Genomic DNA, 25,565 nt, shown 5'->3' on the forward strand with positions numbered 1-25,565 from the left:
GCTGCTGTGCATCTGAGGCCAGAATAGTGACAGAGGAAGACCCTGCTCTGTTTTGTTTTGCTTTTAAAGAGGAATGTGCCAGGTTTGGGATGAGGTAGTTGGTTCAAGGGGACATTGTGAGGGATTACTGGGCAATAAAGAATTTATTTGGAGTTGGATTGCCATGAATAGAGAGACAGAGAGTGTACCATGATTGGGGTTCTCAGGAGAGTTCAGGCCCCAGCACCAGAGAAGCCTGAGTGGAGGGATGTCCAGAGCATCAAGGTCCCTGTGGCAGAAGAACAGGACTCTTCTTATACTGTAGGATGGGGGTTGAGGTTCACAGCAGGAGCCTGCAGCCAGGCTCTCAGATTTCCAGACCCGTGACTCAGGACAGGGCACCCATCCTGAAAACTCACTTAGGTTTGTTTGTATGGCACTTGCAAGGCAGCTACTGGCGACTCATTTTGACTTGAGCTCCATCTTGTCTCTGTCTGTGACAGTTACAGCAGAGCATGTAGATTAGAGATTCTAGCAATACATGCTGGCAGAATATGCATCAGCCCACTCAGAAACATCGCCATGCTTTGTTTTAAGAATTAGAATACGGGGCTGGAGAGATGGCTTAGAGGTTAAGAGCACTGACTGCTCTTCCAGAGGTCCTGAGTTCAATTCCCAGCAACCACTTGATGGCTCACAACCATCTGTAATGAGATCTGGTGCCCTCTTCTGTATACCTAATAAATAAATAAACCTAAAAAAAAAAAAAAAAGAATTAGAATACGGCTGGAGAAATGGCTCAGTTTAAGAGCACTGGCTGCTCTTCCAGAGGTCCTGAGTTCAAATCCCAGCAACACATGGTGGTTCACAACCATCTATAATAAGATCTGGTGCCTTCTTCTGGTGGACAGGGATACATGCAGACAGAACACTATATACAAAATAAATACATCTTTTTTTTGAAAGATTTATTTATTTATTATGTATACAGAAGAGGATGCCAAATCTCATTAAAGATGGTTGTGAGCCACTATGTGGGTGCTGGGAATTGAACTCAAGACCTCTGGAAGAGCAGTTGGTACTCTTAATCTCTGAGCCATCTATCCAGCCCCAAAATAAATAAATCTTAAAAAAAAAAAAGAATTAGAATAACTGGGGCCTATCAGTTATGAGCACTGACTGCTCTTCCAGAGGACACAGTTCAATTTCTAGCACCCACATGGCAGCTAACTGTCTGTAACTCAAGATCTGGCACCCTCACACAGACATACATAGCCTTTCCTCTGTGTGAAATAAATGTCAATGTGTATTGTGCACTTGAGAATCACACACGTGTGGCCCTGCTCAACAACAGTGTGACCGGAGCTGTGCTCTCCTGGTCACCTTCATTCTTGTCACTGAGGTTGGAGTCTCATGGCAAACCTGAGTACAATGTCAAATCTTTGCACAGAGATGGGATGGGATGATGTCTGCAGAGAAAGTTCATGAAGAGCTAGATGGTTGTTTTAATTCCCCAAAAAGCTGAGCCTCCTTCTCCCAACCCCCACTTAAAAAGCCCTTTTCCACTAGGTTCCTCCCTACCACTTCCTATCAGCTGGTTGCTGACTCAGCCTCCTGACTGAAAGTTAATTTTATCTAATCAAACAAATGTAACACATCTTTGCATCACTAAACAAATGTTCCAGAGCATAAACAAAAGTAACACATCTTAAAACAATATTCTACCACAGTTTGAGAAGTGGTAGCATGCTCACTATTCAAAATTCTTTTTATTTTATTTTTTGCTGTTATATACTCAGATGCTTTTGCCTCCATGTAAGGTCCTTGGTCATATTCATAACAGCAATGTGAAGTCCTCGTCTAGTGCTTCAGCTATATTGCATTTCAGAGGACATACTGCAATAGGGTTGCTGGGTGCCAGGAGAGATTGATTGTGTTTCTAGGCTGGTGTCTAGGTATCTGGGTTTGGGGTGGTTGTATTCTAGGTGCTGATACAGGGTCTTGTCTTTGTTGGGTGGGTGTTTTGTTTCTTGGTTTCTGTTGTCCTCTCTGGATCTTAAGAGAGTGTGGTGGGTGGGGGTTGCCTGGTAGGTAGTGCTTCTCAGTCTCTGCCAGGAGTGGCCACTGGGGGTCCCAGGTAGAGCTTGTTTCTAGGTACTGGGAGCTGGCTGGAAGGAATGGGGATGGACTAGAGGTTGGAGTCGGGATGAGGGTGGGGGAATGAGGGTGGGGGTGGGGATAGGGAGAGCTGAGAGGGTCTACTGGAGGGAGGAAAGCTGGGTTTGCCACAAGGATCTTCTGAATCTCCAGGGAATGACAAGTGGCATGCACTTGGTCTGCTCTAGGCCTGGGATGAGACTGGGGAACTGGAAATGGAGAGCAGGAAGAATGAAGATTGTTTACCCGATTCTCAGTCTATTTGGCCAGCTGGTTCCCAGATAGAGAGGGACTCTGAGTATTGGCAGCTGACACAAAATGATAGAGTGAGGAAAGCTGGGCCTTGGAGGGTATGGGGAGTCCCTGGGGAATGAGGGCAGAAAGGGAAGAGTGACCAGCAGGTAGTTAAGACTGAGGAATGGGAACTGAGGGACAGGAAGGAGAGTGAAGATGGCCTACCTGATTCCCAGTCCAGCATGGCCAGTGTGTTCCCAGGACAAGGGTGCCTCTGTTGTTGTTGGCTGAAACAAAGGGATGAGGTGAGGGTCAGGTCCTAAGAAATCCTTTTCTCAAAGTCTAGCATTTAGACAACAGCCTGCATTCCCTCAGGGACTTGAAAATAGTTCTTACTTGCTAAAATGGGTCATTCTCATATCTCTGGCAAAAAGGACATGTGTCTCTTTCATATATAGATGACTGCTGTGCCTATCAGCACACCAAAGTGCATGCTAGCCTCTGGGCCCTCTTAGAAAGTACCTGCTGCAGAGTCATCCTGCCTGGCATATCCCACCCTCTACCCTCCACCACTCCAGTCCAGAGGCTTCCCTTCCCTTCCCCCAGCTCTCTTTTCTGCATAATCCTGACATGTCAGCCATGTGCTCTCTTGGTCCCCTTGCCCTCTCTTCTCCTCTCTCTGTCTTCTCAGACTCTCTTGCTCTCCCCCCACCACTCACTGCCTCTTTCTCCTCTCATGGCCCAGGTCAGTCTGCTGGCCATGTTCAGCCCACTTTTTTTCTATATATATTTAAAGCTGATTAATCTTATAAGTGTGAGGGGCCCTGTGAATACATGGGTTACTGGGGATATATACTTTTGCTTGAATGTATATAATTTATTGACTTGCACTGGCAAGTGAGGGGTTCAATCAGAGAGTGTGTCCCTGTAGAGAGCCCAGAATGGGATTCAAGTGTCAACCATGATGTTCACAGTGGATGATTTTTTTTTTTTGGTTCTTTCTCTCTCTGTCTCTCTCTGTCTCTCTCTGTCTCTCTCTGTCTCTCTCTCTCTTTCTTTATTTATTTCTTTCTTATTATTTTTTTTTTGACAAGGTTTTTCTGTGTAGCTTTGGCACCTTTCCTGGAATTCACTTTGTAGACCAGGCTGGCCTGGAACTCACAGAGATCCACCTGCCTCTGCCTCCTGAGTACTGGGATTAAAGGCGTGTGCTACCACCTCCTGGCATGATGAACTCTAAGACTTATTGTTCAATACTTCTTGCCTTACTTTACTAGACCTTCCTTCCACCAATCACATATTTATCCTCTTATTCTTCCCCTCTCTTGACTTTCTGAATTGATTCTGAATTTTGAACAGACATGTGACATGAAATCTATTATTAGAATTATAGTGAGATAAACTAGTCAAGATAAAAAACAAAAGACCAGCAGGAACTGGAATGCACCATGCTCTTCCCATCATGCACAAATTGTCACTGGGTTCAGCATGTTGGCAGGATTCACATTCTAAGTATAGTACAGAATCATGGGAAAAACAATTTCTTCTCAAGTCTTTGTGTTTCTTCCACAGCCCTGAAATGATTTGCTTGAAGATCAGTCTAGTGACATTCCTCCACTTTCAGAGAACTGTTTGGCAAAGTAGTTAATATAGTTAGAGCATGATGGTACAGACAAACTCATCAAGAACACAGGAATGAGCTAGGCAGTGGTGGCGCATGCCTTTAATCCCAGCACTCGGGAGGCAGAGGCAGGCGGATCTCTGTGAGTTCGAGGCCACCCTGGTCTCCAAGCGAGTTCCAGGAAAGGCACAAAGCTACACAGAGAAACCCTGTCTCCAAAACAAACAAACAAACAAACAAAACCCAAAAAACAAAACAAGAAACCCTGTCTTGAAAAACCAAACCAAACCAAACCAAAACAAAACACAAGAACGTTTGATGTACAGAGCAGAGAAGGCCTTGGTTAAATTTGTTAGAGATAAGGACCTACTTCCTCATTCCTGTGATCCCTGTACTCAGGGGTTTGAAGTAAGGGTGTTGCCAGAAATTGGAATCCATCCTAAACACTTAATGAGTTCCAGCCCAGTCTGAATATAGAGTTGAACTCTGCCTCAAAAACAACTCTCCCCCCAAAAAAAACCTTAAAAGGTTTTTACATAATTATTAACAATTCAGAAGGATAGTTACATTGCAACATTGTGTGACATCAATTGTGTCCATAGCAAGAACAGAGGAGGCTCATGACCTCATCAAGATGTGAAGTTTGGGCGAGGGGTGTAGCTCAAGGACGGAGCACTAGCCTAAAATCCACAAGGATATTCCATCCCTAGAAGTGCAAAGACCAAACTAAAACAGTAACAGCAAAAGTCCATGATCCCAGCACGGGGGAGGTTGAGGGAGGAGGAGCTCGGAGGTCAGGGTACTCCTGAGACCATTTCTCAAAAGAAAAGGAGAAGTAGGGAGAAAAACGAGAATATTAAATATAATTCAAATTACAGTGACCTATCTATTTAACTGTCACACCTTATGTCACTTTGTAGTGGATCTGAGAATATAAGGAACAAATGATTAGGAGTTGCTTTATTGAAGGAGGTGTGTCATTGGGAGCAGGATTTGAAGGTTCAATAGAAGTGCCCATTACTGATGCTTCCCACCCTCTGCTTCATATTTGTGTCTCAAGTTGTGACCTCTCACCTCCTGATTTAGCACTGTATTAGTTAGGATTCTCTAGAGCAGTGATTCTTAGCCTTCCTAATGCTGTGACCCTTTAATACAGTTCCTCCTGTTGTGGTGACCCCTCCAACCATAAAATTATTTTTGTTGCTAATTCTTAAGAGTAGTTTTGCTACTATTATAACTCCTAATGGAAATATTTTCGAGTTAGAGTATTGCCAAAGGGGCCACGACCCTTGGGTTGAGAACCAATGCCGTAAAGGAATAGAACTTATAGAATGATTCTATACATGGGGGGAGGGAGGTGTGGCTGTCTACCAATGGAAGGTCCAAAAATCCAGTAGTTGTTCACTGCAAGAGACTGGACCTTGGCTGGGCAGTGGTGGTGCCACTTGGGAGGTAGAGGCATGCCGATCTTTGTGAGTTCAAGGCCGACCTCAGCTACAGAGTGAGTTCCAGGAAAGCTGCACAGAGAAATTTTGTCTCAAAAAACCAACCAAACAAACAAACAAAAAAATCTTAGGGGGCTGGAGAGATGGCTCAGAGGTTCAGAACACTGGCTGTTCTTCCAGAGGTCCTGAGTTCAATTCCCAGCAACCACATGATGGCCCACAACCATCTACAATGAGATCTGGTGCTCTCTCCTAGCATGCAGGCATATATGGAGGCAGAATGTTGTATACATAATCAATAAATAAATCTCTAAAAAAAAAAAAAGAAAAAGGAGACTGGATGTCTCAACTGGTCTTTGGTGTATGTCAGAATTCTGAAGAAATAGGCTGTAATGCCAGTGAAGGAATGGACATGGTAGTGAGAGCAAGAAAAAGCATGCAAAAAGCATGCTCTTTATATAGACTGCCAGCAGGAGCTGTGGGACAGATCAAAGATGGATCATATGAGCACTGGGAAGAGGACTTGGTCTGTTCAGCAACAGAATATATAATCTGTAGGACACCACTGGGCAGCTGGAGAGCCCTGTGCAGCTTGCTAGTTTACCTGCTGTGAGTGTGGGGAAGTGTTTCTGCATGGCTCTGCACAGGAATCCTCCCCATGCTGTCCCTGCTGAGTGGGAAATCTTGAGTGTGCAGCAGCTGTCCTGCACTGCAGCTTCCTTCCTGTTTCTTCCTGTTAGTGCCCAAGTCCAACTCCAGAGGAATATTCCAATTCTGTCCCTCACCTTGTTTTTCCTACACTTTGGGCCACACCTGCCACCTAAAGCAAAACCCAGCCAGGAGTTTGGAGCAAGAGGAGCCCATGGGGAAGGCTTTCTTTCAGCAGGGCCAGCTTTCCCGGGGGTCGGGATCTTAGGGGTGATTGTGACATGAGCCTGAACAAGTGACATAAGTTCCTATAGCACTGAAAAATGCCCTAGCTACTGGAAGGCAGCGCTGACTCAAGGCGACTGACGCCCTCTGGTGGTTGAACCGCATACACCGATGTGGTGGCATCCCATTGGTTGGTAGCTCTGTAGTTTCTCTTTCTCAGTTCCAGCCCTCAAGTCTTCACTTTCATTTCTCTCCTGACTCACCAGAGATCAGACTTAGAGACTGAATCCTCAGGACGTTTACTCTGGTCTCCATTCGCTCCCATCCACAGATTCAGGATCTCTTGGTTGGTGTCTGAAGGTGTTGAGAGCAATTTAGAGGGCAGAGTTTGGAGGAATTGAAAAGAAAACACCCTTCGTTTTTGGTGAGTTTAATTTGAAACTGAGAAGGGTCGGGAAAGAGGGACTGCTGGTTTCCTGCTGAATGCTCAGGGGTTTGAGGAGCCTGATGGAGGAGAGGCTTTGAGGAAAGACAGGTTTCAAAAACCAAAGAGGGGGTTGGGGATTTAGCTCAGTGGTAGAGCGCTTGCCTAGCAAGCGCAAGGCCCTGGGTTCGAGCCTCAGCTCAAAAAAAAAAAAAAAAAAAAAAAAAGCCAAAGAGGTCCAGGTATTTCTCCTGATGGAGTTCACGCTCTTCTTTCCTCGTGTTTAATTTTGGGCTGTACCAAAACCTCTTGTTGCATCGATGAGAGAGAGAAGGGATTCTCTAAGGAAGGGGCATCGATCGTGATGGAAAAACTACAGAGGTGACTAGCCAAACTACTGGAAACCCGCGAACTGTCGACCAATAGCTGTAGAGCCTCCGTGGGACTGGAGGATACTCGAGACAGTTGATTACCTTGAACTGTTTGGGGGGTCCACAGGCAGGGTGATCCGGATCTGTCCCTGGTGCATGAGCTGGCTTTTTGGAGTCCAGTGTCTAAGGTGTGACACTTTGTGCAGCTTTGGGAAAGGGGGAGGGGCTTCGACCTGTCTCTACTGAATGTACCAGGCTTTGCTGACTCCTCCTGGGAGACCATAACTTGGAGGAGGTGGGAATGGGAGGTATGTTAGGGGACAATGCTGGGGGGCAGGAAGAGAGAAGAGGAGGGGATCTGTGGTTGGAATGTAAAATGAATAGAAAATTTCTTATTAAGAAACAAATAAGGCCGGGCGGTGGCGGCTCACACCTTTAATCCCAGCACTCAGGAGGCAGAGGCAGGCGGATCTCTGTGAGGTCGAGGCCAACCTGGGCTACAGAGTGAGTTCCAGGAAAGGCGCAAAGCTACACAGAGAAACCCTGTCTCGAAAACCCCCCCTCCCCCAAAAGAAGAAACAAAGAGGGCTGGAGAAATGGCGCAGAGGTTAAGAGCACTGGCAGCTCTTCCAGAGGACCCAGGTTCAATTCCCAGCAACCACATGGCAGCTCACAGCTGTCTGTAACTCCAGCTCCAGGGCATCTGACTCCCTCACACCAATGCACATTAAATAAAGTTAAATAAATTATTTAAAAAAAGAAACAAATAAATAAAATAAAAAAAGAATCCCCTGTTGCAGGAGAGACACTGCTGTCATTCTGTGTATCCCCCCCCCCCAACTGAAGGAGTAAAACCAGAATGGTGTTTGAAAACAGAGTTTAAGGTCTCTCAGTGCAATGGTGAATGACTCTATGGGTTCCTTCCCTTTGCTACTGTCTCTGTGATTGGAAGTCCCAATCTTGCTGCAGCCTCTTATACATTTACTTGTCCTATGAAACAGCCTCAGGTCTGTACAGAATTGCTAATGTTACTCAGAAGTCATTACATTTGCCTGCCTTTCCCTTGGTCCATGTCTGCCATGCCCAGATGAAATTCAGTCCAGACTAGTAATTGAAGCTACAAAGAAAGCTGATGGAGGAAGCTCCTAAGTCCAAGACCTGCTGGGGGACCTAATAAGACCATGTCTGAAGAAGAAAAGAATATATACAGAAGGTGCAGCTTATTTAGGTGCAATTAGTGGGGTAGGGGTGGCTCTCTGCCCTCGATTCAATCCCAAAGAAAGAGACAGAGAAGGAGGTGACAGGGGAAGGAGGAGAGAGAGTGTGAGAATACTGGGAGAGCACACTTTCTGGAAAGGACACCTTTCCTATTTCTTTGTGGCAGGATACCCTTATACTGCCCAGGCTAACCTCATGTAACTGCCCTGTGTCACCCTCCCCAGACACTGGGATTACAGGTGAACATTGCAGGCCCGGGACTTGTGTCCCTTTAAAGAATTAGCACAAGCTCCTGATTGATTTTAATGGTGTGAAAGACTGAAAGATGTCTGCTGTTAGGAAGATCTTGAGAGCCATAGAAGGACAGGGAGCAGGGAATCCCAGCTTCACCCAAGCTAATGTAGACACCAGAGGACACAGGCCAGGCCTTCTGTGTCCAGGTTGTCTTTGAGGATTGTCATGAGCCCATCCTCTTTCCCTTTGCTCTCTCCTGCTCTTAATCAGTTGTGGACACCTCTCTTCTGGAGTTCAGCATTGGCTCTCTTTACCGCCATACGTTATGGGATATTAAAATGCACATATTTGGGTTCACCAGTATTAAATTTGCCACAAGGAGGGAGTACTCATTAAGCTGCTCTGTGTAAGCCTGGGACAATTTATTTGCTCAGCCTATTTGTAAAAGGACTGTTTCTCATATGACATTGTACTTTGAAGTTTCATAAACATTAAAGAAACACGTTAACTTGTTACAGAGTTCAAATCCACCAGGAAAAGACCACAGACTCAAATTATAATTAAAAGTGTTTTATTTATTTATTTATTTATTTATTTATGTCCGGCCTTGTGCTTGCTAGGCAAGCGCTACACCACTGAGCTAAATCCCCAACCCCTAAATGAGTTTATTGATTAGTGCTAGTATGCCAACAACAGCCTTGAAGATAAATCAAAGGCTTGTCAAACAGAAGAGATATTTTATTTGTGCTGAAATGTGATTTTTTTTTTTTTTTTTTTTTTTTTTGGAGCTGAGAATTGAACCCAGGGCCTTGTGCTTGTTAGGCAAGCGCTCTACCACTGAGCTAAATCCCCAACCCCTGAAATGTAATTTTATTTGTATGTTAACAAATAAAGTTGCCTGGGGGTCAGAGCTAATAGCAAGTCATTTAGCAGAAGTCTGGCAGTGGTAGCACATGCCCTTAATCCGATCACATGGCAGGCAGAGTCTGTGTGTTCAAGGATACAGGCAGCTTGGTGACACATGCCTTTAATCCAAGGACCAACCATAGAGACCTGGAGGTCTGTATAGATAGGCAGTGATGAAGAAGTCATGTGGTTGGGTTTAGAACCAATGAGAAGGCAGAACAGAAAGTCAGTAAGAATACAGACACACAGGAAGTAGGTCTCTTTCTGAGGGGAATGACCGCAGCGGCTGCTAAGCTAAAGGCTATTCGCTAGTGCTCTGACCTCTTGGGCTTTTAACTCTTTATTTGGCTCTGTGTTTCTTATTTTATAAGACTGTTTAGAATTGCATCTACAGAAGAGGCTGAAGGAGGGGTTTTTATGGTGGACAGCACAATTTGTGTTGTGGGATGAGTAGCTGAGTGAGAAACAACTTGTACCCCCTTCAGTTGTGAGGAGCTCTCTCCCTGCTACACAGCAGTAAGTGAGTTCACAAAAGCCAGAGAAAACAGTTAATTATCTCATCGCCCTTTTACAATTACCGGAAGTGTAGCAAGGAGTGAGAGTTGCCAGGAGCTTGTCTTTGAGGAATTTAGAATGGGTGTCTAGCACAAAATGGAGTTTTCCTTAGCCATCACAAACTCCAATCACAAAAGAAACAAGCTGTCTGCAGCCAGATTGTTTGAATTGAACAAACCTAGCTCTCGTTCCTTGGTGTCTCTTTAAAAAAAGATTTCTTTGGGTGAAATTGAGGGGGCGTTTGAGGGAGGATATGGAAACCTAGTGCAATGGAGACTGCTTACAATACATTAAGGCGATCCTGCTGAGGTCTCCTAGTAGTGGGTGATATGAAGTCTCAACAGGCAATGTCTTGTCACCAAAGAAGGCTTCCATTGATAGGACTGGGGTGTATTCAGTTGAGATCTTGGCCAACCGGGTCACATGGAAATCTCCAAACAACCCAGGCTGTTGCTAAGATAAAGGGTTGCCCTCTAGAAACTGAACGTGGAATCTCATTGCCTAGGACAACAGTCACAGAATTCATTGAACATGAAGAAGTTGAGCTGGTGCCTACCCAGAGACTTCACCCCTACATCCTAGGCTCTGGTACAGGAAGGTACTCTACAGGCTACCAAATGCCATGTAAACACCAACCAGGTCACAAAGCCTTTACCTACAGTCTGTCCTGCCTGCAAAAGATGCTGGGGCAATGGTGGTACAGAACTTGTTGCAGTAGCCAGCCAGTGTCTGATTTGACTTAAGGCCCACTCCACTGGAAGGAACCCATGCCTGACACTGCCCGGGCGACCAAGAACCAGAGACTGGGTAGCCCAGAGATCTAGGATAAAAACCAAACACTACTAGTCTAAAAAGAAAAAAGAAAAACTAAAAAACAAGCAGAAAATATTTCATTGGTTTGAGTTGTGTGTTTGTGGGTCTGCCTGTGTGTATGAACATCTGAAAGGATGTGTGGGGTGGTCAGAGCTGCTGGATTCTCTGAAGCTGGAGTTACAGGCAGCTGTGAGCTGCTTCATGTGGGTCCCAGGAACTGAACTAGGATCTTCTGTAGGAGCAATAAGCACTCTTAACCACTGAGCCCATTCTCCAGTCCTAGCTAGTATGGCATTTTATTGATTATTTATTTTGATTTAATGTTATTTTATGTGTATTGGTGTCTTATCTGGACATGGGTCTGTGTACCACTTGAATGCCTGATGCTCATAGATGCCAGAAGAAGGTGTCAGATACCCTGGAAATGATTTACATACAGTTGTGACTCACTTTGTGGGTGCTGAGAACTGAACCAAGGTCCTCTGGAATTGGAACCAGTGTTCTAAACCCATGAACCAACTGTTTAGCCCCTACTATAGACATTTTAACAATATTCAAATTCATGACCTCAGGTACCATTATATATAATTGTACCAATTCAATTTCTTTCAATATTTTTATAGTTTTTGTATGTAGATCCTTCATCTTGCAATAATCAATTTTCCTAATCATTCATTTATTCTTGGTTTTAATGGTTTCATTAATATAATTGTTCTTTTGTCTTCATGTTGTATATTTCTGCACCATGTACTTGCAGTGCCCACAGAGGCCAGAAGGGCATGACAGATGCACTGGAACTGGTTACAAGTGGCTGTAAGCAGCCATGTGAAGACTAGGACTGGAGCATGGGTTCTCTGTGAGAACAGATGATGATGCTCTTACCTGAGCCATTCCTCCATCCCTTTCCTTGTGTTTCAAATGTAACACTGTTTTTCTACAGAGCCACAAAGCCACAGAACTTACCATCCTCTGGCATCAGCCTCCCAAGAAACTGATTTTAGAGACCTACATCACCAAGCATGCTTCCTAATTACATTTTCAGGTTTCTCACTATTTGTGACTTTTCTATACTGGATATTACATCTTGCATGTTTACTGAGCTTATTGGCTTTTATTTTACCTGTAAAACATTTTTTGTTTACATACCTTTATCTATCTATCTATCTATCTATCTGTCTATCTATCTATCTATCTATTTATTTATGTTTCCAGTCTTCTTATATTGCTGGTACTTCCCTTGCCCCTGCTGTGTTTAATAGAAATGATAACAATAAGTATCCTTGTTTTATTCATGATTTGTTTTGGTGTTATATTTTCTTTCTTTACTTTTTATTAAGAAATTTTTATTCATTTTACATAGCAACCACATATCCCCCCCTCTCTTCCCTCATCCCATCCCCCAGCATTCTCCCCTAACCCACTCCTCATTCCCTCCTCTGAAAAGGTAAGACGTCCCATGGGAAGTCATCAGATTCTGGTACCTTCAGTTGAGGCAGGTCCAATCCCCTCCCCCTGCATCAAGGCTGTGCAAGATGTCCCACTATAAGTAGTGAGCTCCAAAAAGCCTGCTCATGCACCAGGGAAGGATCCTGATCCTACTCCCAGGGGCCCCTTAAGCAAATCAAGCTACATAACTGTCTCTCTTATGCAGAGGGCCTAGTCCAGTCCCATGGAGGCTCCACAGCTATTGGTCTAAAGTTCAAGAGTTTACACTATCTTGGTTTGGTTGTCTCTGTAGGTTTCCCCATCTAGACCTTGATGCCCCTTGCTCATAGAATCCCTTTTCTGTCTCTTCCACTGGACTCCTGGAGCTTGGCCTGGTGCTTGGCTGTGTATCTCTGCGTTTGCTTCCACCAGTTACTAGGTGAAGGCTCTATGATTATTATTGATTTTAAAGAAAAATCTTTCAATTGCCCTGTATTTGCTATAACTTTAGCAGTGGACTTTTCATATATGGCTTCAAAATAAGGAAACATCTAAACCCAGAAATTGTTTTTTTTAAAGATTTATTTATTATGTATACAGCCTTTTGCCTGCATTATGTCTGCACACCAGAAGAGGGCACAAGATCTCATTACAGATGGTTGTGAGGCACCATGGGTGCTGGGAATTGAGCTCGGGACCTTTGGAAGAGCAGCCAGTGCTCTTAACCTCTGAGCCATCTCTCCAGCCCCAAACCTAGAAATTTTTAGGATTTTTATTCCCAAAATAATGGTGTTTATTTTCAAATACTTTTCTGTTTTTTTTTGTTTTGTTTTGTTTTTGTTTTTTTTCTTTTTTGGTTTTTCGAGACAAGGTTTCTCTCTGTGTAGCTTTGTGCCTTTCCTGGAACTCGCTTTATAGACCAGGCTGGCCGGGACCTCACAAGAGATCCACCTTCCTCTGCCTCCTGAGTGCTGGGATTAACGGCATGTGCCACCACCACCCGGCCCAGCTCTTCTTCCTGGCATTCTTTTTTTTTTTTTTTTTTTTTTTTTGGTTTTTCGAGACAGGGTTTCTCTGTAGCTTTGGAGCCTATCCTGGACTAGCTCTGTAGACCAGGCTGGCCTCGAACTCACAGAGATCCACCTGCCTCTGCCTCCCGAGTGCTGGGATTACAGGCGTGCGCCACCACCGCCCGGTCTTCCTGGCATTCTTATCTGGAGTCTCCCATCCATGTCTTTGTCAAATTTCTAGACCAAGATAAATTCTCAACATTTACAGACACAAGATTTTTCAGAACCCACAGTGTTTGGTAGCATAATTCCACACACCTCTTGTTCTGGCTACAGTTCTGTTCTGGCTCTCACCTCTTTTTTCTTTGGTAAACTCTATGGGGTAGAGCAGGAACCTCTGAAAGAAGGTTCTAAAGGGATGTTTTCCATCACCTTTCAGTGTATTGAAGAAAAATTAATCTTGTAAGTGGCCATTTCTATACATCTATTGCAGAGCTTCACTTAACCATGTCCACAAACACATACATTGTATTTACTAAGTGGCAATAAGAAATCCTTGTCTGTGTATCAGGAGATGGGACTGTGTACCCTCCAGGTCAGCACCAGGCTTTCTGGTAATACATTTGTAAGGAGAGGATCAGAGAGGGTCACATTGACTGGTGCAGATAAAGGAGGAAGTACAGTGGCAGAGACATGAGTAACTTAATGCTTTTAACATGGAAATGTGATTTTTGTCCTGGGAAAGAAAGGGATGGATAGAATGTAGGTTACACAGGATGTTGGAAGGAAACACTTTCTTTCTGCTCTTCAGTAAAAGGAAATAACAACCCTGCATCTGAAATTTGTCACTTGGGGTGATATTAGAATAGTCCTTGAAAGTATGACAAAATGCTCCTTTAGCCATGTCGCTCAACTTCTGTCCCTATTCTCTCCTGTGTTGTTTTCCTTATCGCGGTCATTGATTGATGCACAGTGTCCATGCTGATTTTCCCTTTCTTACTTGTCCCCCTTTTCATCATCCCAATCACACAGGTACCTGAGCAGGAGTGTCAGGAGTCAGGACAGACAGACAGAGGATCACAGCAACAATGGCCTCATCAGTCATGTTGATGATGGAGGAGGAGGTGACCTGTCCCATCTGCCTGGAGCTCCTGAAGGAACCTGTGAGTGCCAATTGTGACCACAGCTTCTGCCGAGCCTGCATCACACTGAACTATGAGTCCAGCAAAGGCAAAGAAGGGGAGGGCATCTGCCCTGTGTGCCGAGTGAGTTACCTGTTTGGGAATCTGAGGCCTAATCGACATGTGGCCAACATAGTGGAGAGGCTCAAGGGGCTCAAGTCCAACCTAAAGAAGCAGCAGATGGTGAATGTCTGTGCACAACATGGAGAGAAACTCCAGCTCTTCTGTGAGAAGGACATGGTGGCCATCTGCTGGCTTTGTGAGCGGTCTCAGGAGCACCGTGGTCACCAAATAGCTCTCATTGAAGAGGTGGCCTATAAGTATGAGGTAAGAAGTGGGAGGGTGTGGGAGGGACACAGAGCAGGAGACAGTAACAGACAGGAAATCTCCACTTGGTGTGACAGGTCAATAATGTGGACATCATAGGCTAGAGGCTTGATATATCATTCCATCCTTTCCTACCTTTAGAGTCCTAAAAACACATGATGATTTATTCCACTTAATAGTGTGAGAATCTGCCTAGACTACAAATACTAGGATAATAAAAAAATGTCTTGGAACTGTCCATATGAAGTTGTTTCAGTGACCAAGAAAAGCCAAGCGCAGAACTCTTAATTTATTCCATATTCATGTTCTTTCAGTGTTTATATCAGATTCATTCATACTACCTATGCTGCAAACCACAGAACTATGAAGTAGAAATTCAGCTGAAAATGGCAAAAGCTCTTATCCTACTCTTCCAGAGGTTAAAGCCAAAACTCAAGGAGTCTTGGTGATATTGGCTTTTGAATATATTAGCTGTTTCTTGCAATAAATTTCTTGTGTGCTATTGTAGCTTTCCCGTTTGATTCTTTTCCCAAGAACTTCTAACAGTGTGGTTGATCATTCACTGGGTACAGCTTTCCCCTATACAGTTGGGGTATTTGGATAACATTCCCAGGATTTTGTTCCCTCTTTTTAGCATTAGACTCAGAAGTCTGCCTTTCTGTAATTATCTCCCTTAGCCAGCATCTGGCTAGGGCCATCTCTGGATATAAGTTTTTTATCTGAGATACTTCTTAAATATCCAAGGACAGACTGCAGACAGATAAGCATTCAGACCATGTGTTAGTCGACTAAAAATCAGGTAACTATGCATACTGAGACAACTGCCAAGGCCATGCAGATGTTAGGTACAAAGCTTTGTTTCTTGTGCAAATTAAGTTTGACCCTCCTTTCTCCCATAGCCCTACTGGTATCCCTAGTTCTAAAAAGATACCTCCTTTAGCAATTAACTCAAAACAAAAGGGCTTTTATATACCAGGTGCAGCCCTCTGTGAAGCAGGCTACCTTGCTACTGAGTACTCTTCCCCCACCTTGCCCAAAAACGTTGCAGCCCAGATAAGCTGAGACAGATATGGCTCGCAAGAAAAAAAGGCAGTTTTATTTCACTCATGACTTATTAACATATAGACTCTTATCATTTTTTTTAAAGATTTATTTATTTATTATATACACAGAAGAGGGTACTAGATCTCATTACAGATGGTTGTGAGCCACCATGTGGGTGCTGGGAATTGAACTCAGGACCTCTGGAAGAAGTCAGTGCTATTAATGTCTGAGCCATCTCTCCAGCCCCCGACTCTTACCATTTAACTAACCACTAAGAATATAGTTTGAGCACATGAATTCTCTTTTTTATATCTCTTAACCGATTTCAGCCTTTAGTTGACCCCACCCTCTTTAATCACTCCCCTTTTTGGTTGTAAATGAAGCTGACAATCACTGCTCTTTGTGAGGATCTCATCACCTCTCTTCTTGACCCTGAAAGAGTTCAAGCCTTGTGACCTTGTTTTGGCCAGAGAATTGCTGATTGTATGGGTAAATAACTGGAAACCTCAGAGACTTGTGAGAGCTAAGATGGGAAGAAGGAAGATAGAGCTGAGAGAGTACAGCCGAACAATGTAGAGAGAATCAGGCAAGAAAGGAGCTAAGTATGAAAACAGAAAATGAAGCTATGTAGAGAGAGAACTGACTCAGAAGAATAAAGTGAATGGACTAAAAGTTTTGTGTACGTAGATTCATTTGACATCCCTCAGATTAATTCTCACCACTAGTAGCATTTCTTTCAGAACTTTGGGAAAAGACTATAAGGGGCAGGACCCCAGTAGTCTTTGTTATACCTAAAATCCAGTCTAGAGATATCAACAGAGGGGTTAGTAAGTAAATGACAGACAGCAGTGAAAAGACCATGCATGTGGCAGTTGAAACATCTGGGAAGAGGGAAAAGAATTACATAATGAGATATACAGACACAAGTTCTGTGTTGGATCTTTTTTTTCTATAATGTGTTTTTGAGCCCACATACAAACTCAAAGAGACAGTTGCAGCATGCACAGGGTCTGCAGGGGTCTGTGCCAGATGGGATCCTAGAGCTGGAAGGAAAAGTAGAAACATGCCCTCACCTCTAACCCAGAAGCAATCGCCAATTGATAGCTACTTATAAATGAAAAATTACTTTTCTCCCAGGGAGTCTCACTGGAGAAACAATTCATTTACTTGTAAGGACAGGTCGCATGCCAGCAGTAGATGGATGACCAACACAGAATGAATTGAACCCATATTTGGAGATTCTTTCTCTCATATCATTAAGTCAGGGTTTTTTGTTTGTTTGTTTTGTTTTTTGTTTTTTTTTCCCTCTTTACCAGTCCTTTACATTTATATTAAGGCTTAGGATTTTAATGAGATTCCCGAGTGTTGGAAACCTGTGTGTCTCTGCATCTATATGTATTCCTTGTGATTTTTCTTCAGCTCTTTTTCTGAGTTCTTTATTTTGTCATATTCCAATGTGCTTGTTTTTTATTATTCTGATTGTATTTTCTTCTATTATGTTATGTAGCTGGAGAGCTTCTCTCCAGGTCCCACCAAGCCCCTGCAGTCCCACAACCCACGTGTAAACTGTATGGCTGTGGCAGGCTTCCTGTTATCTACTTCTTCTATCTTTTTTTTTTTTTCAGAGCTGAGGACCGAACCCAGGGCCTTGTGCTTGCTAGGCAAGCGCTCTACCACTGAGCTAAATCCCCAACCCTAACTTCTTCTATCTTAAATTAACCCATTTCTATTAAGCTATACTTTGCCAGTGGCGGCTCGTGGCTTACCTACCGGTACCTTACATCTTACTTGTTATGGCAGCAGCTGGCAGGTCTCTCCCCTCAGCCTTCCATTTCCCCCAATTCTCTTCTCTTTGTCCTGCCTATACTTCCTGCCTGGCTACTGGCCAATCAGTGTTTTATTTATTACCCAATCAAGCAACACACATAACATACAGAACATCCCACAGCAATGTTACTATTCCTTAGATGCCTGTTTGTATTCTAACAGGGACGGAAAAGGTGTGGATCTGTATGGAAAGGGAGGTGGAGAAGAGCTGGGAGGATTTGGGTCAGGGGAATTGGTAATCACAATATATTGTTTGAAAAAAATATTGTCAGTGGAAGAAAGAAATATTAACTACAAAAAAAAATACAATTAAAAAAAAAAGGACTAGAGAGATAGCTTAGTGATTAAGAGCACTGTCTTTCAGAAGACTGAGGTTCAATTTCCAGCATGTACATGGCACCTCACATCTGTCTGTAACTATAGTTCCAGGAGATCCTATACTTTCACACAGATATACAGACAAAACACCAATGCACATGAAATTAAAAAAAAAAAGAAGAGGAAATAAAAGACAAAAGAATGTGCATGTGGACGGTGTGGTGGTGTATGACTTAGTCCCAGACTCTGGGAGTTGAGGCAGGTGGATCTCTGAGTTTGAGGGTATATTGGTCCACATGAGAATTCCAGGCCAGCCAGGCTACATAGGAAGACCCAATTTTTTAAAAATGCAGGTGTCTAATAGGACATTACAGGGGCATGTAATGTATGTGTATATTTATAGGAAATATTAGAAAAACTAACACGACTATCCCAGTTTTCTGATGCCAGAATCAAAGTAAAGGTTGTGCTTGGGGTGATTGAATAAGGGAGATTTCTGTGTCTTTGTCTCTATAGAGGTTGTATATGTATAAATACAAGATTGATTGAGCTGGAGACTGAAGACTTACATACTTTATGTACATAAATCATAGCACAACTTTTATAAAAGGGAACAGTCTTAGGTTTCCTGTCTTTCCAGAAGGGTTTCTTGGTATTCTGTTAGAAACAACAGTCCTACTAAGCACACAGCTTGACTCAGCTACAATTCCTCTCCCACAGCGGAAGCTCCAGGCAGTTCTGCAGATGCAGATGACAAATGAGAAAAGATGTGATGAGTGGGAAGATGACCTTCAACAGGAGAGAACTTTCTGGAAGGCAAGTGGGGATCGTAAATCCTAAGGGAGTTAGGTTGATGCCTGGGAGGGACCTGGGCAAGAAGCTTCCTGGCTCTTCATTCTCTGATATTTGAGGACAAGAGGTCTTTTTTGTTTTGTTTGTTTATTTATTTTTTTTTCAGAGCTGAGGACTGAACCTAGTGCCTTACGCTTGCTAGGCAAGCGTTCTACCACTGAGCTAAATCCCCACCCCCTATTTTTTGTTTTTTTTTTGGTTTTTCGAGACAGGGTTTCACTGTGTAGCTTTGTGCCTCTCCTGGAACTCACTTGGTAGCTCAGGCTGGCCTCGAACTCACAGAGATCCGCCTGGCTCTGCCTCCCAAGTGCTGGGATTAAAGGCGTGGGCCACCACCGCCCAGCTATTTTTTTGTTTTTTTGAGACAGAGTTTCTCTGTGTAACAGTCTTGACTGTCCTGGAACTTTCTTTGTAGACCAGGATGGCCTCCAAAACACTGAGATCTTCCTGCCTCTGCCTCCCAATAGCTAGGTTTAAAGGTGTGCACCACCACCGCCTGACAGGACAAGAGGCCTTGATTAGTCCTCTCTACCTGTTCCTTGGAGCTGGGGCTGCACACTGAGTGCATCACAATTGAGCCTGGCTATGTGGGGAGCTGACACCATGGAGGGGGTCTGGAGAGAGTGGGCAATGAGTCCTGGATCTCAATCCTGTTGTGCTTTCTGTAGCTGTGACTGTTGGGGAAGATGCTTGGGAACAGTCACAATTCCATTCTTGAGGTTTAGCTTCTCTCAGGGATACAGAGGTAGAATGAGGAGATTTACAGCCAGGAACAGGAGTCTGGGGCAGCTGTGTAAAAACTGAGACACATCTAGGCATTCCACTTTGGCTCAGATGGCCTTGGTAAAGGTGACCTAAGATCTTTGTTTTGGAATGTCATCAACAGACACTAAGAGGAGACACATGCTTCCCTAAGATTCCCTTCCCTTCCCAAGCTCAGTTCCCTGTGAGAACTCCCCATCAGAACTGTGTTTTTCTGTCTTCCAGTCCCATTAGGATAGTCTGAATTCCTCTCCCTTTTCTTATTCCTGAAGAACCAAATACAGGGTGATGTAGAAAAAGTTCAGATGGAGTTTAAAGGACTTCTGGAATTCCTGAGCTCCAAGGAGAAGAATGAGCTGCAGAAGCTGAAGCAGGAGGAGGAAGACATTATGAACAGCCTGGCAGAGTCTGAAAGTGAGCTGATGAAGCAGAGGGAGTCAGTGAGAGACCTCATCTCAGATGTGGAGCATCAGTTGCAGTGCTCAACCATGGAAATGCTGCAGGTAAGACTGCAGGAGGTCCCAGCATCTGAGATCAGGAGACCTGGAAGCCATTTCCCTCCCTCTGAGCTGCTGTGACCTTCCTGGTGGGGACAGTAGGGCTCTCTGGGCCCTCCCTAAACACTTCCGTGAACCAGTTTCAGAGTCTGGGGAATCATTGTGTGCATGGATAGGAAGGAGAAATTGCTTTTTTTATTTTATCAAGTATAGTATAAAAGCTGAACCTTGGAGAGAAGGTCTGTTGCATCATGGGTAGTTATAACATGCTGTAATGCTGAGCATGTGTGAAGCACATTTTCAACTGTCATTAGTCACTTCACCTGAACTTGAAATTAGTAGAAATTGTTCCTCCTGTCCAGTGTTTGGAGATCCACTTTTGTTGGTTTATGTTATATAAGACAAAGCTATGTGAGCCAAGCATGTACTGCCTGTGATCCCAGGACTTGAGAGCTACTTATAAACAGAGACAAAAACCTGAGGAGCACAGAACAATGAAAATGAAACATAAGCTTCCCAACCTAGACCCAGGCATGTTGGCTCACTCCTTCAATCCCAGCTCTTGGAATGGAGAATCAAATGAAGCTACGTGGGTTATATAACGTCTATATAGTGAGTTCTAGGTCAGCAGGGTTACATAGTAAAATCCACAACTGGCAATTTTGGAGATAGTAAGAGACTTCAGAATCTCCAGCCTTAAATGGAATTTATATACTGCACCTCTAATTTAAAGGCCCAGGATCATTGCAGAAGGAGGACAGAAAGAGTGTAGGAGCCAGACATGGTGAAGGTTTAGAAAGAAAACAGTGTTTTCTGGACACAGCTTAGCAGCAGCACATACAATCTGCAATTGGTTGTGATAACAAACCCAAGACCTTTGCAAGCCTAAACCATACCAAATTCTACTATGGAAATTGGACTTTCTAAAGAAGTTCACCACACTACACCCAAGAGCTCCTGGCAGTTGTTAGCTGCTGGGACAAAGGGGGGGGGGGGTCACTTTTCTCAAAGAATGTAATTTTAGGTAAATCTACCAATGTCCATTGCAACCCAGACATGAAAGAATACTTGCACAGTGTTAGGTCCTAAGCCCAGGACCAATGGCTAATCATGGTGCCTCCTTAACATATCAAAGTGGACCTGGCAGGTTAGGTCTTGATATGTGTTCCATATGAAAGAGCAAAATTAATATTGGAAATTAGGAAAAGGATATTTATTTTTGTGGCCAAATTTCAAAGATGGACAAAGAGATTTAAAAAAACCCTCTGTGTTGGGTGGTGGTGGTGCATGCCTTTCATACCAGCACTTGGGAGGCAGAGGCAGGCAAATCTCTATGAGTTCAAGACCAGCCTGGTCTAGAGAGTGACTTCCAGGACAGGTTCCAAGGCTATACACAGAAACCCTGTCTCGGAAAAAAAAAAAAAAAAAAAAAAAAAAAAAAAAAAAAAAAAGCTCTCTTTCCATCTTCAGTTTCCCTAAGTGAGGTCAATATTTAAATTAAGAGTCAATGATATATGCACGTGAGTAGTACAGGTCAAGGTGTGGTCCTGTCCATCATTCTCCTATCATTCATTATCTGGGTTACAGTCTCATACGCTAAGGTGGTCTGATAAGTAACTAAAACTGCTTGAAATCTTTTTTAAACAACTGTCCCAGTGGCCAGACTTGTTTTCCTTCCCCAGTGTGAGATTCCTGGAGAAATTCCCACATCTTTCATGTCAGTGTTTCAACAGTTTGTCAAACTGAGAGACACAGACTCACTTCTTCTCCTGCCAGGACAGTTTCAGAGAGAGAAGGAAAAGAGACAGATATGGTTAGTTGGTTTGAAGTATCAGACAATCTAAGCTTCTGGTCCTTGTGGCTTCTTCATTACTAATCTGTTAAATTGTATCTGAATGACTAAAATAATTTAGAAATCATCTTCTCATAATGTTAGTTGCAAGTACAGTACTGGATAGCTTACATGCAGCATGAAAAGAGTTATTTTTTTATGTGTTTAGCTATAAGCACAGCAAAACCTACATAAGCTTTCAAAACGTTGTTTATTTGTCTTCTGTCTCCAAATCCTTATAGTATGAGACAGAAAACAGTCCATTAGTTTACATGTAAATCAAGTAAAGAGCCATGCATCATAATTGTATCATGTCATGGAGAAGTGTGGTGACTGGCTTGATTCTGTTTTGACTTTGTCTCTGCAGCCAGTGAGAGTGTGAGCAGGATTTGCAAGGACATGCAGATCATGTAATTCACTGTGTTTTCTCCCTTCTCCCTAGGGTGTGAATTCTGTCCTTAAAAGGTATGTCTGACGGATAGAGAAAAATAGCCCTATTGGGTTGTAAAAGTGATTTAATATTCTACTAAAATAAATATGTCATGGGTTTGGGGGAATTTAAACATAATACTATTCTAAACATCTGGTAAAAAGGAGGAAGGGGAAGTGGGGAAAGACAGGACCTGACTGTTGTGAACAGTTGAGAACAGATTTGATTGTCTTTTAGGGAGTGGGTGATGGGGAGTTGCAGAGTCAGGCTCAGCAGTGGGATGAGGCACAAGGAGCTAAGGTGCTTTCAGACTCCTTGTGGTTCCGTCATTCTGTCCATACTGTGTGCGTTTGTGTGGCTCTGGATCTGCATTAACAAGTACTTGATTCCTCAATTCATCATAGGTAGGGCATGTCTTCTGTGTCTGCAATGTTCACAGACTTGTATATTGGGGGAACTTCCTGTGTATTTGTGTGTTTCTCATGAGAGTAGAAGAGATCCAGAGTTCCTTTGTGGTTATAATTAGATTATTCTGAAACAGACTTGAGTCTCTGAGCACAATATTTGGCACAGGTGAGACACCTGCTCCATGTGGACCACATACTTTAGAAGACCTTGGAAAGTAGTACCCTTGTCTGAAAAGCATCACTCCCAGGCTGTCAGCATCAGGCTGGTTCTGAATATAATGAGCTCATGTAATTATTAATTTGATGGTACTGTCTTCTTTGCCAATTTTGTCATTATAACAAAAGAACTTGAAGAATCAGAAGAATCACGATGCTGGCCAAGAGTGTCCATATTGACAGCAAGGTTTGAAGTCTTAGCTCTCTCCTGTGGCTTTCCCACGTTTTATACCCAAGAGGAGCTTCTGCACTCAGACTTTAGACCATGTCCTTGAAAACACACATACCCACATCATTTTTCTTCCTTTCTTTCTGTTTTCTTCTTTTTTTTTTCTTTTTGTTTGTTTGTTTTTGTTTTTGAGATAGTATTACTCTGTGTAGCTCTGGCTGTCTTGGATCTCACCCTATAGAGCAGGCTGGCCTTGATCTCAGTGATCCTTCTGACTCTGGGTCCTTTGTTCAGGGATTAAAGGCATGTGACACCGTGCCTGGCCCACACATTATTTTTTAGAAACCTTAGTTTGGGTTGTTTTAAGTTTACTAATTCATCATTTCTTAAGAGTTCTGGGGAGGAGAATCGGGGGAGTGAGTTGTTTGCCTGGACAAGTGAGGAGGAGCTCTGCTTGTGAGGAGTAAGGCTTTCCTAACGTCACACAGCAAGTAAGTGGGAGGGCTCATGAGTGTGTCTCTCATGTCTCCAGAGTTAGTAGTCAACCATCTCTCCCCTTCTCAGAATTCTCAGGACAGTTCCAGGACATCTATGGTTAGAATGATAGGGAGTCAGTGGTGGTCAGAGGTCACACTTTCTGAGATGTGGAAGTCAATGTTTTGTCCCTAGGAGTCAGACCTTAATATTACAACAACCCGAAATGATCCCAAGAAAACAAAGAAGGCTCTTCCGAGCTCCAGATCTGAAAGGCATGCTGCAAGTGTTTCAAGGTGAGAACAACTACATTCTGTGGGTAACTGTCAGATTCTAGGTGTGCTGGGGCTGCACTCTCTGGGAAGAGAGTGATGTTTCTGAACATAGGTCGAGGGACTCAGAAGAATAGATCGTGTTTTCCAGTGATGTCATTATATTTAATGGAAAATCGTCTTTCATCCCATATTATATCATAATTTCCAAACCTTCCCCTAATCTGGAGAGGAGATTGACTTTAATGTTTTGATTCTTTTGCCTCCATTTCATGCTGTGAATTTTCATCCTTTCAGGGCTCATGGATGCCCAACAACACTGGGGTAAGGAGAAATCACACCGTCTGCCACTCCCTTCTTACTGTATTTCAGAGTTTCTCTACTAACCCTCATGTGTCATGATACTTCTCCCCATACACTTCTCCCAATCTGCCTCTTCTTGACTATAAATAAGGCTCCTCCAAGTTCCCTCTCACTGTCTCCTTAGGTTTCTGCTCCTTACATCACAAATAAGGCTATACTTTGCCTTGATTGTGACTCTTGTATGTCTCTTTTTTTCTGCAGTTCGCGTGACCCTAAATCTAGCCCACAATGAAAACATTATTGTTAATGTGGACAAACGACAAATACAACATCAAAATGATTCTAGAAGAAATTTGCAAATTTCTGAGACCTATCATTTGGGTGTCCTCGGATACCCAGCTTTCCACTCAGGGAAACATTACTGGGAAGTGGATGTGTCTAGAAATGATGCCTGGCTCCTGGGATTAAATGACGGAAAATGTGCTCAACCCCAACTTCCTGCAGTGAATGAAAGTGGCATCAACGTCCAATATAATCCTGATGTTAAACAACATTTATATTGTCAGCCTACACTTTTCCATCGCTCTTTTAGTTATAAACCACGTGATTATCAGCCTATATATACAGTTAAAGATAATTCTGATTTGAAACAGCATGTGAATTATCAGCCTAAACATGGCTACTGGGTTATAGGGATGAAGAACGGGTCTGTATATAATGCCTTTGAAGAGTGTTCTGTCACTCACAATGCCAGTGTCTTGGTCCTCTCTCTGACTGGTCGTCCCAGTCGTGTTGGAGTTTTCCTGGACAGAGAAGCTTGTACTCTCTCATTTTATGATGTTTCCAACCAGGGACTTCTCATCTATAGATTCTGTGAACCTTCCTTCCCTGATGAAGTTTATCCATATTTTAATCCTATGGGATCTTCAGAGCCAATGACAGTATGTGGGCCACCCTCCTAAACCCTCACCAATAACTGCACAGTGCCCCATGTCTGATGTATCTCATATGCCTGAGCTCCCTGGCATCATCATAACTGTTTCTGCCTTTGCTCTTTCCCTTTTAATAAACTTCAGTTCTCAATACAAACCAGCATGGATTCTTTTCCTTGATCCAGTTGCTTGTCTGGTTACAAGGCAATAATTCCTCATTTCCCATATTCCCAAAGAAAGTGACTCTTTCCTCATTAGGTGAGGTGAAGCCTCTGCTAACCCCACTTCCTGTTTTGTGGTGCCACAGAGGGAAGGCAGGGCCTTGTGCATGCTGAGGAGGTGCTCTACCACTGAGCCACTCGACTCAGCTCTGCCGTGTCTGCACAAGCCCATCCTTCTGCCCCCGACAACGGATGAAAGAAAGTTCTTCTCCAGCTGTCCACTAGTTTTGAAAATTA

At 43.5% G+C, this 25,565-nt stretch overlaps 1 protein-coding gene and 1 non-coding gene across 2 annotated transcripts in view; one reads left to right on the top strand and one right to left on the bottom strand.

The window, feature by feature from the left end:
- LOC131916140 (tripartite motif-containing protein 30A-like) overlaps positions 1 to 25,264 on the top strand; it is a 63,135-nt gene extending 37,871 nt beyond the window's left edge. The window contains exons 1-8 of the mRNA XM_059269449.1: positions 6,513 to 6,733; positions 14,298 to 14,773; positions 18,683 to 18,778; positions 19,849 to 20,079; positions 22,347 to 22,369; positions 23,796 to 23,896; positions 24,170 to 24,196; positions 24,437 to 25,264. Of these exons, the coding sequence (XP_059125432.1) occupies positions 14,354 to 14,773; positions 18,683 to 18,778; positions 19,849 to 20,079; positions 22,347 to 22,369; positions 23,796 to 23,896; positions 24,170 to 24,196; positions 24,437 to 25,137 (1,599 nt within the window). The 5' untranslated portion in view covers positions 6,513 to 6,733; positions 14,298 to 14,353 and the 3' untranslated portion in view covers positions 25,138 to 25,264. Of the gene's footprint in view, positions 6,734 to 14,297; positions 14,774 to 18,682; positions 18,779 to 19,848; positions 20,080 to 22,346; positions 22,370 to 23,795; positions 23,897 to 24,169; positions 24,197 to 24,436 lie in introns of the transcript that reaches the window.
- On the bottom strand, positions 9,338 to 9,410 carry Trnav-aac (transfer RNA valine (anticodon AAC)). Its single transcript has one exon. It is a non-coding gene; the product is annotated as a tRNA-Val (tRNA).
- Positions 25,265 to 25,565: the final 301 nt, after the last annotated feature.

The sequence above is a fragment of the Peromyscus eremicus genome, chromosome 1 (assembly GCF_949786415.1).
Source record: "Peromyscus eremicus chromosome 1, PerEre_H2_v1, whole genome shotgun sequence".
Lineage (NCBI taxonomy): Eukaryota > Metazoa > Chordata > Mammalia > Rodentia > Cricetidae > Peromyscus > Peromyscus eremicus.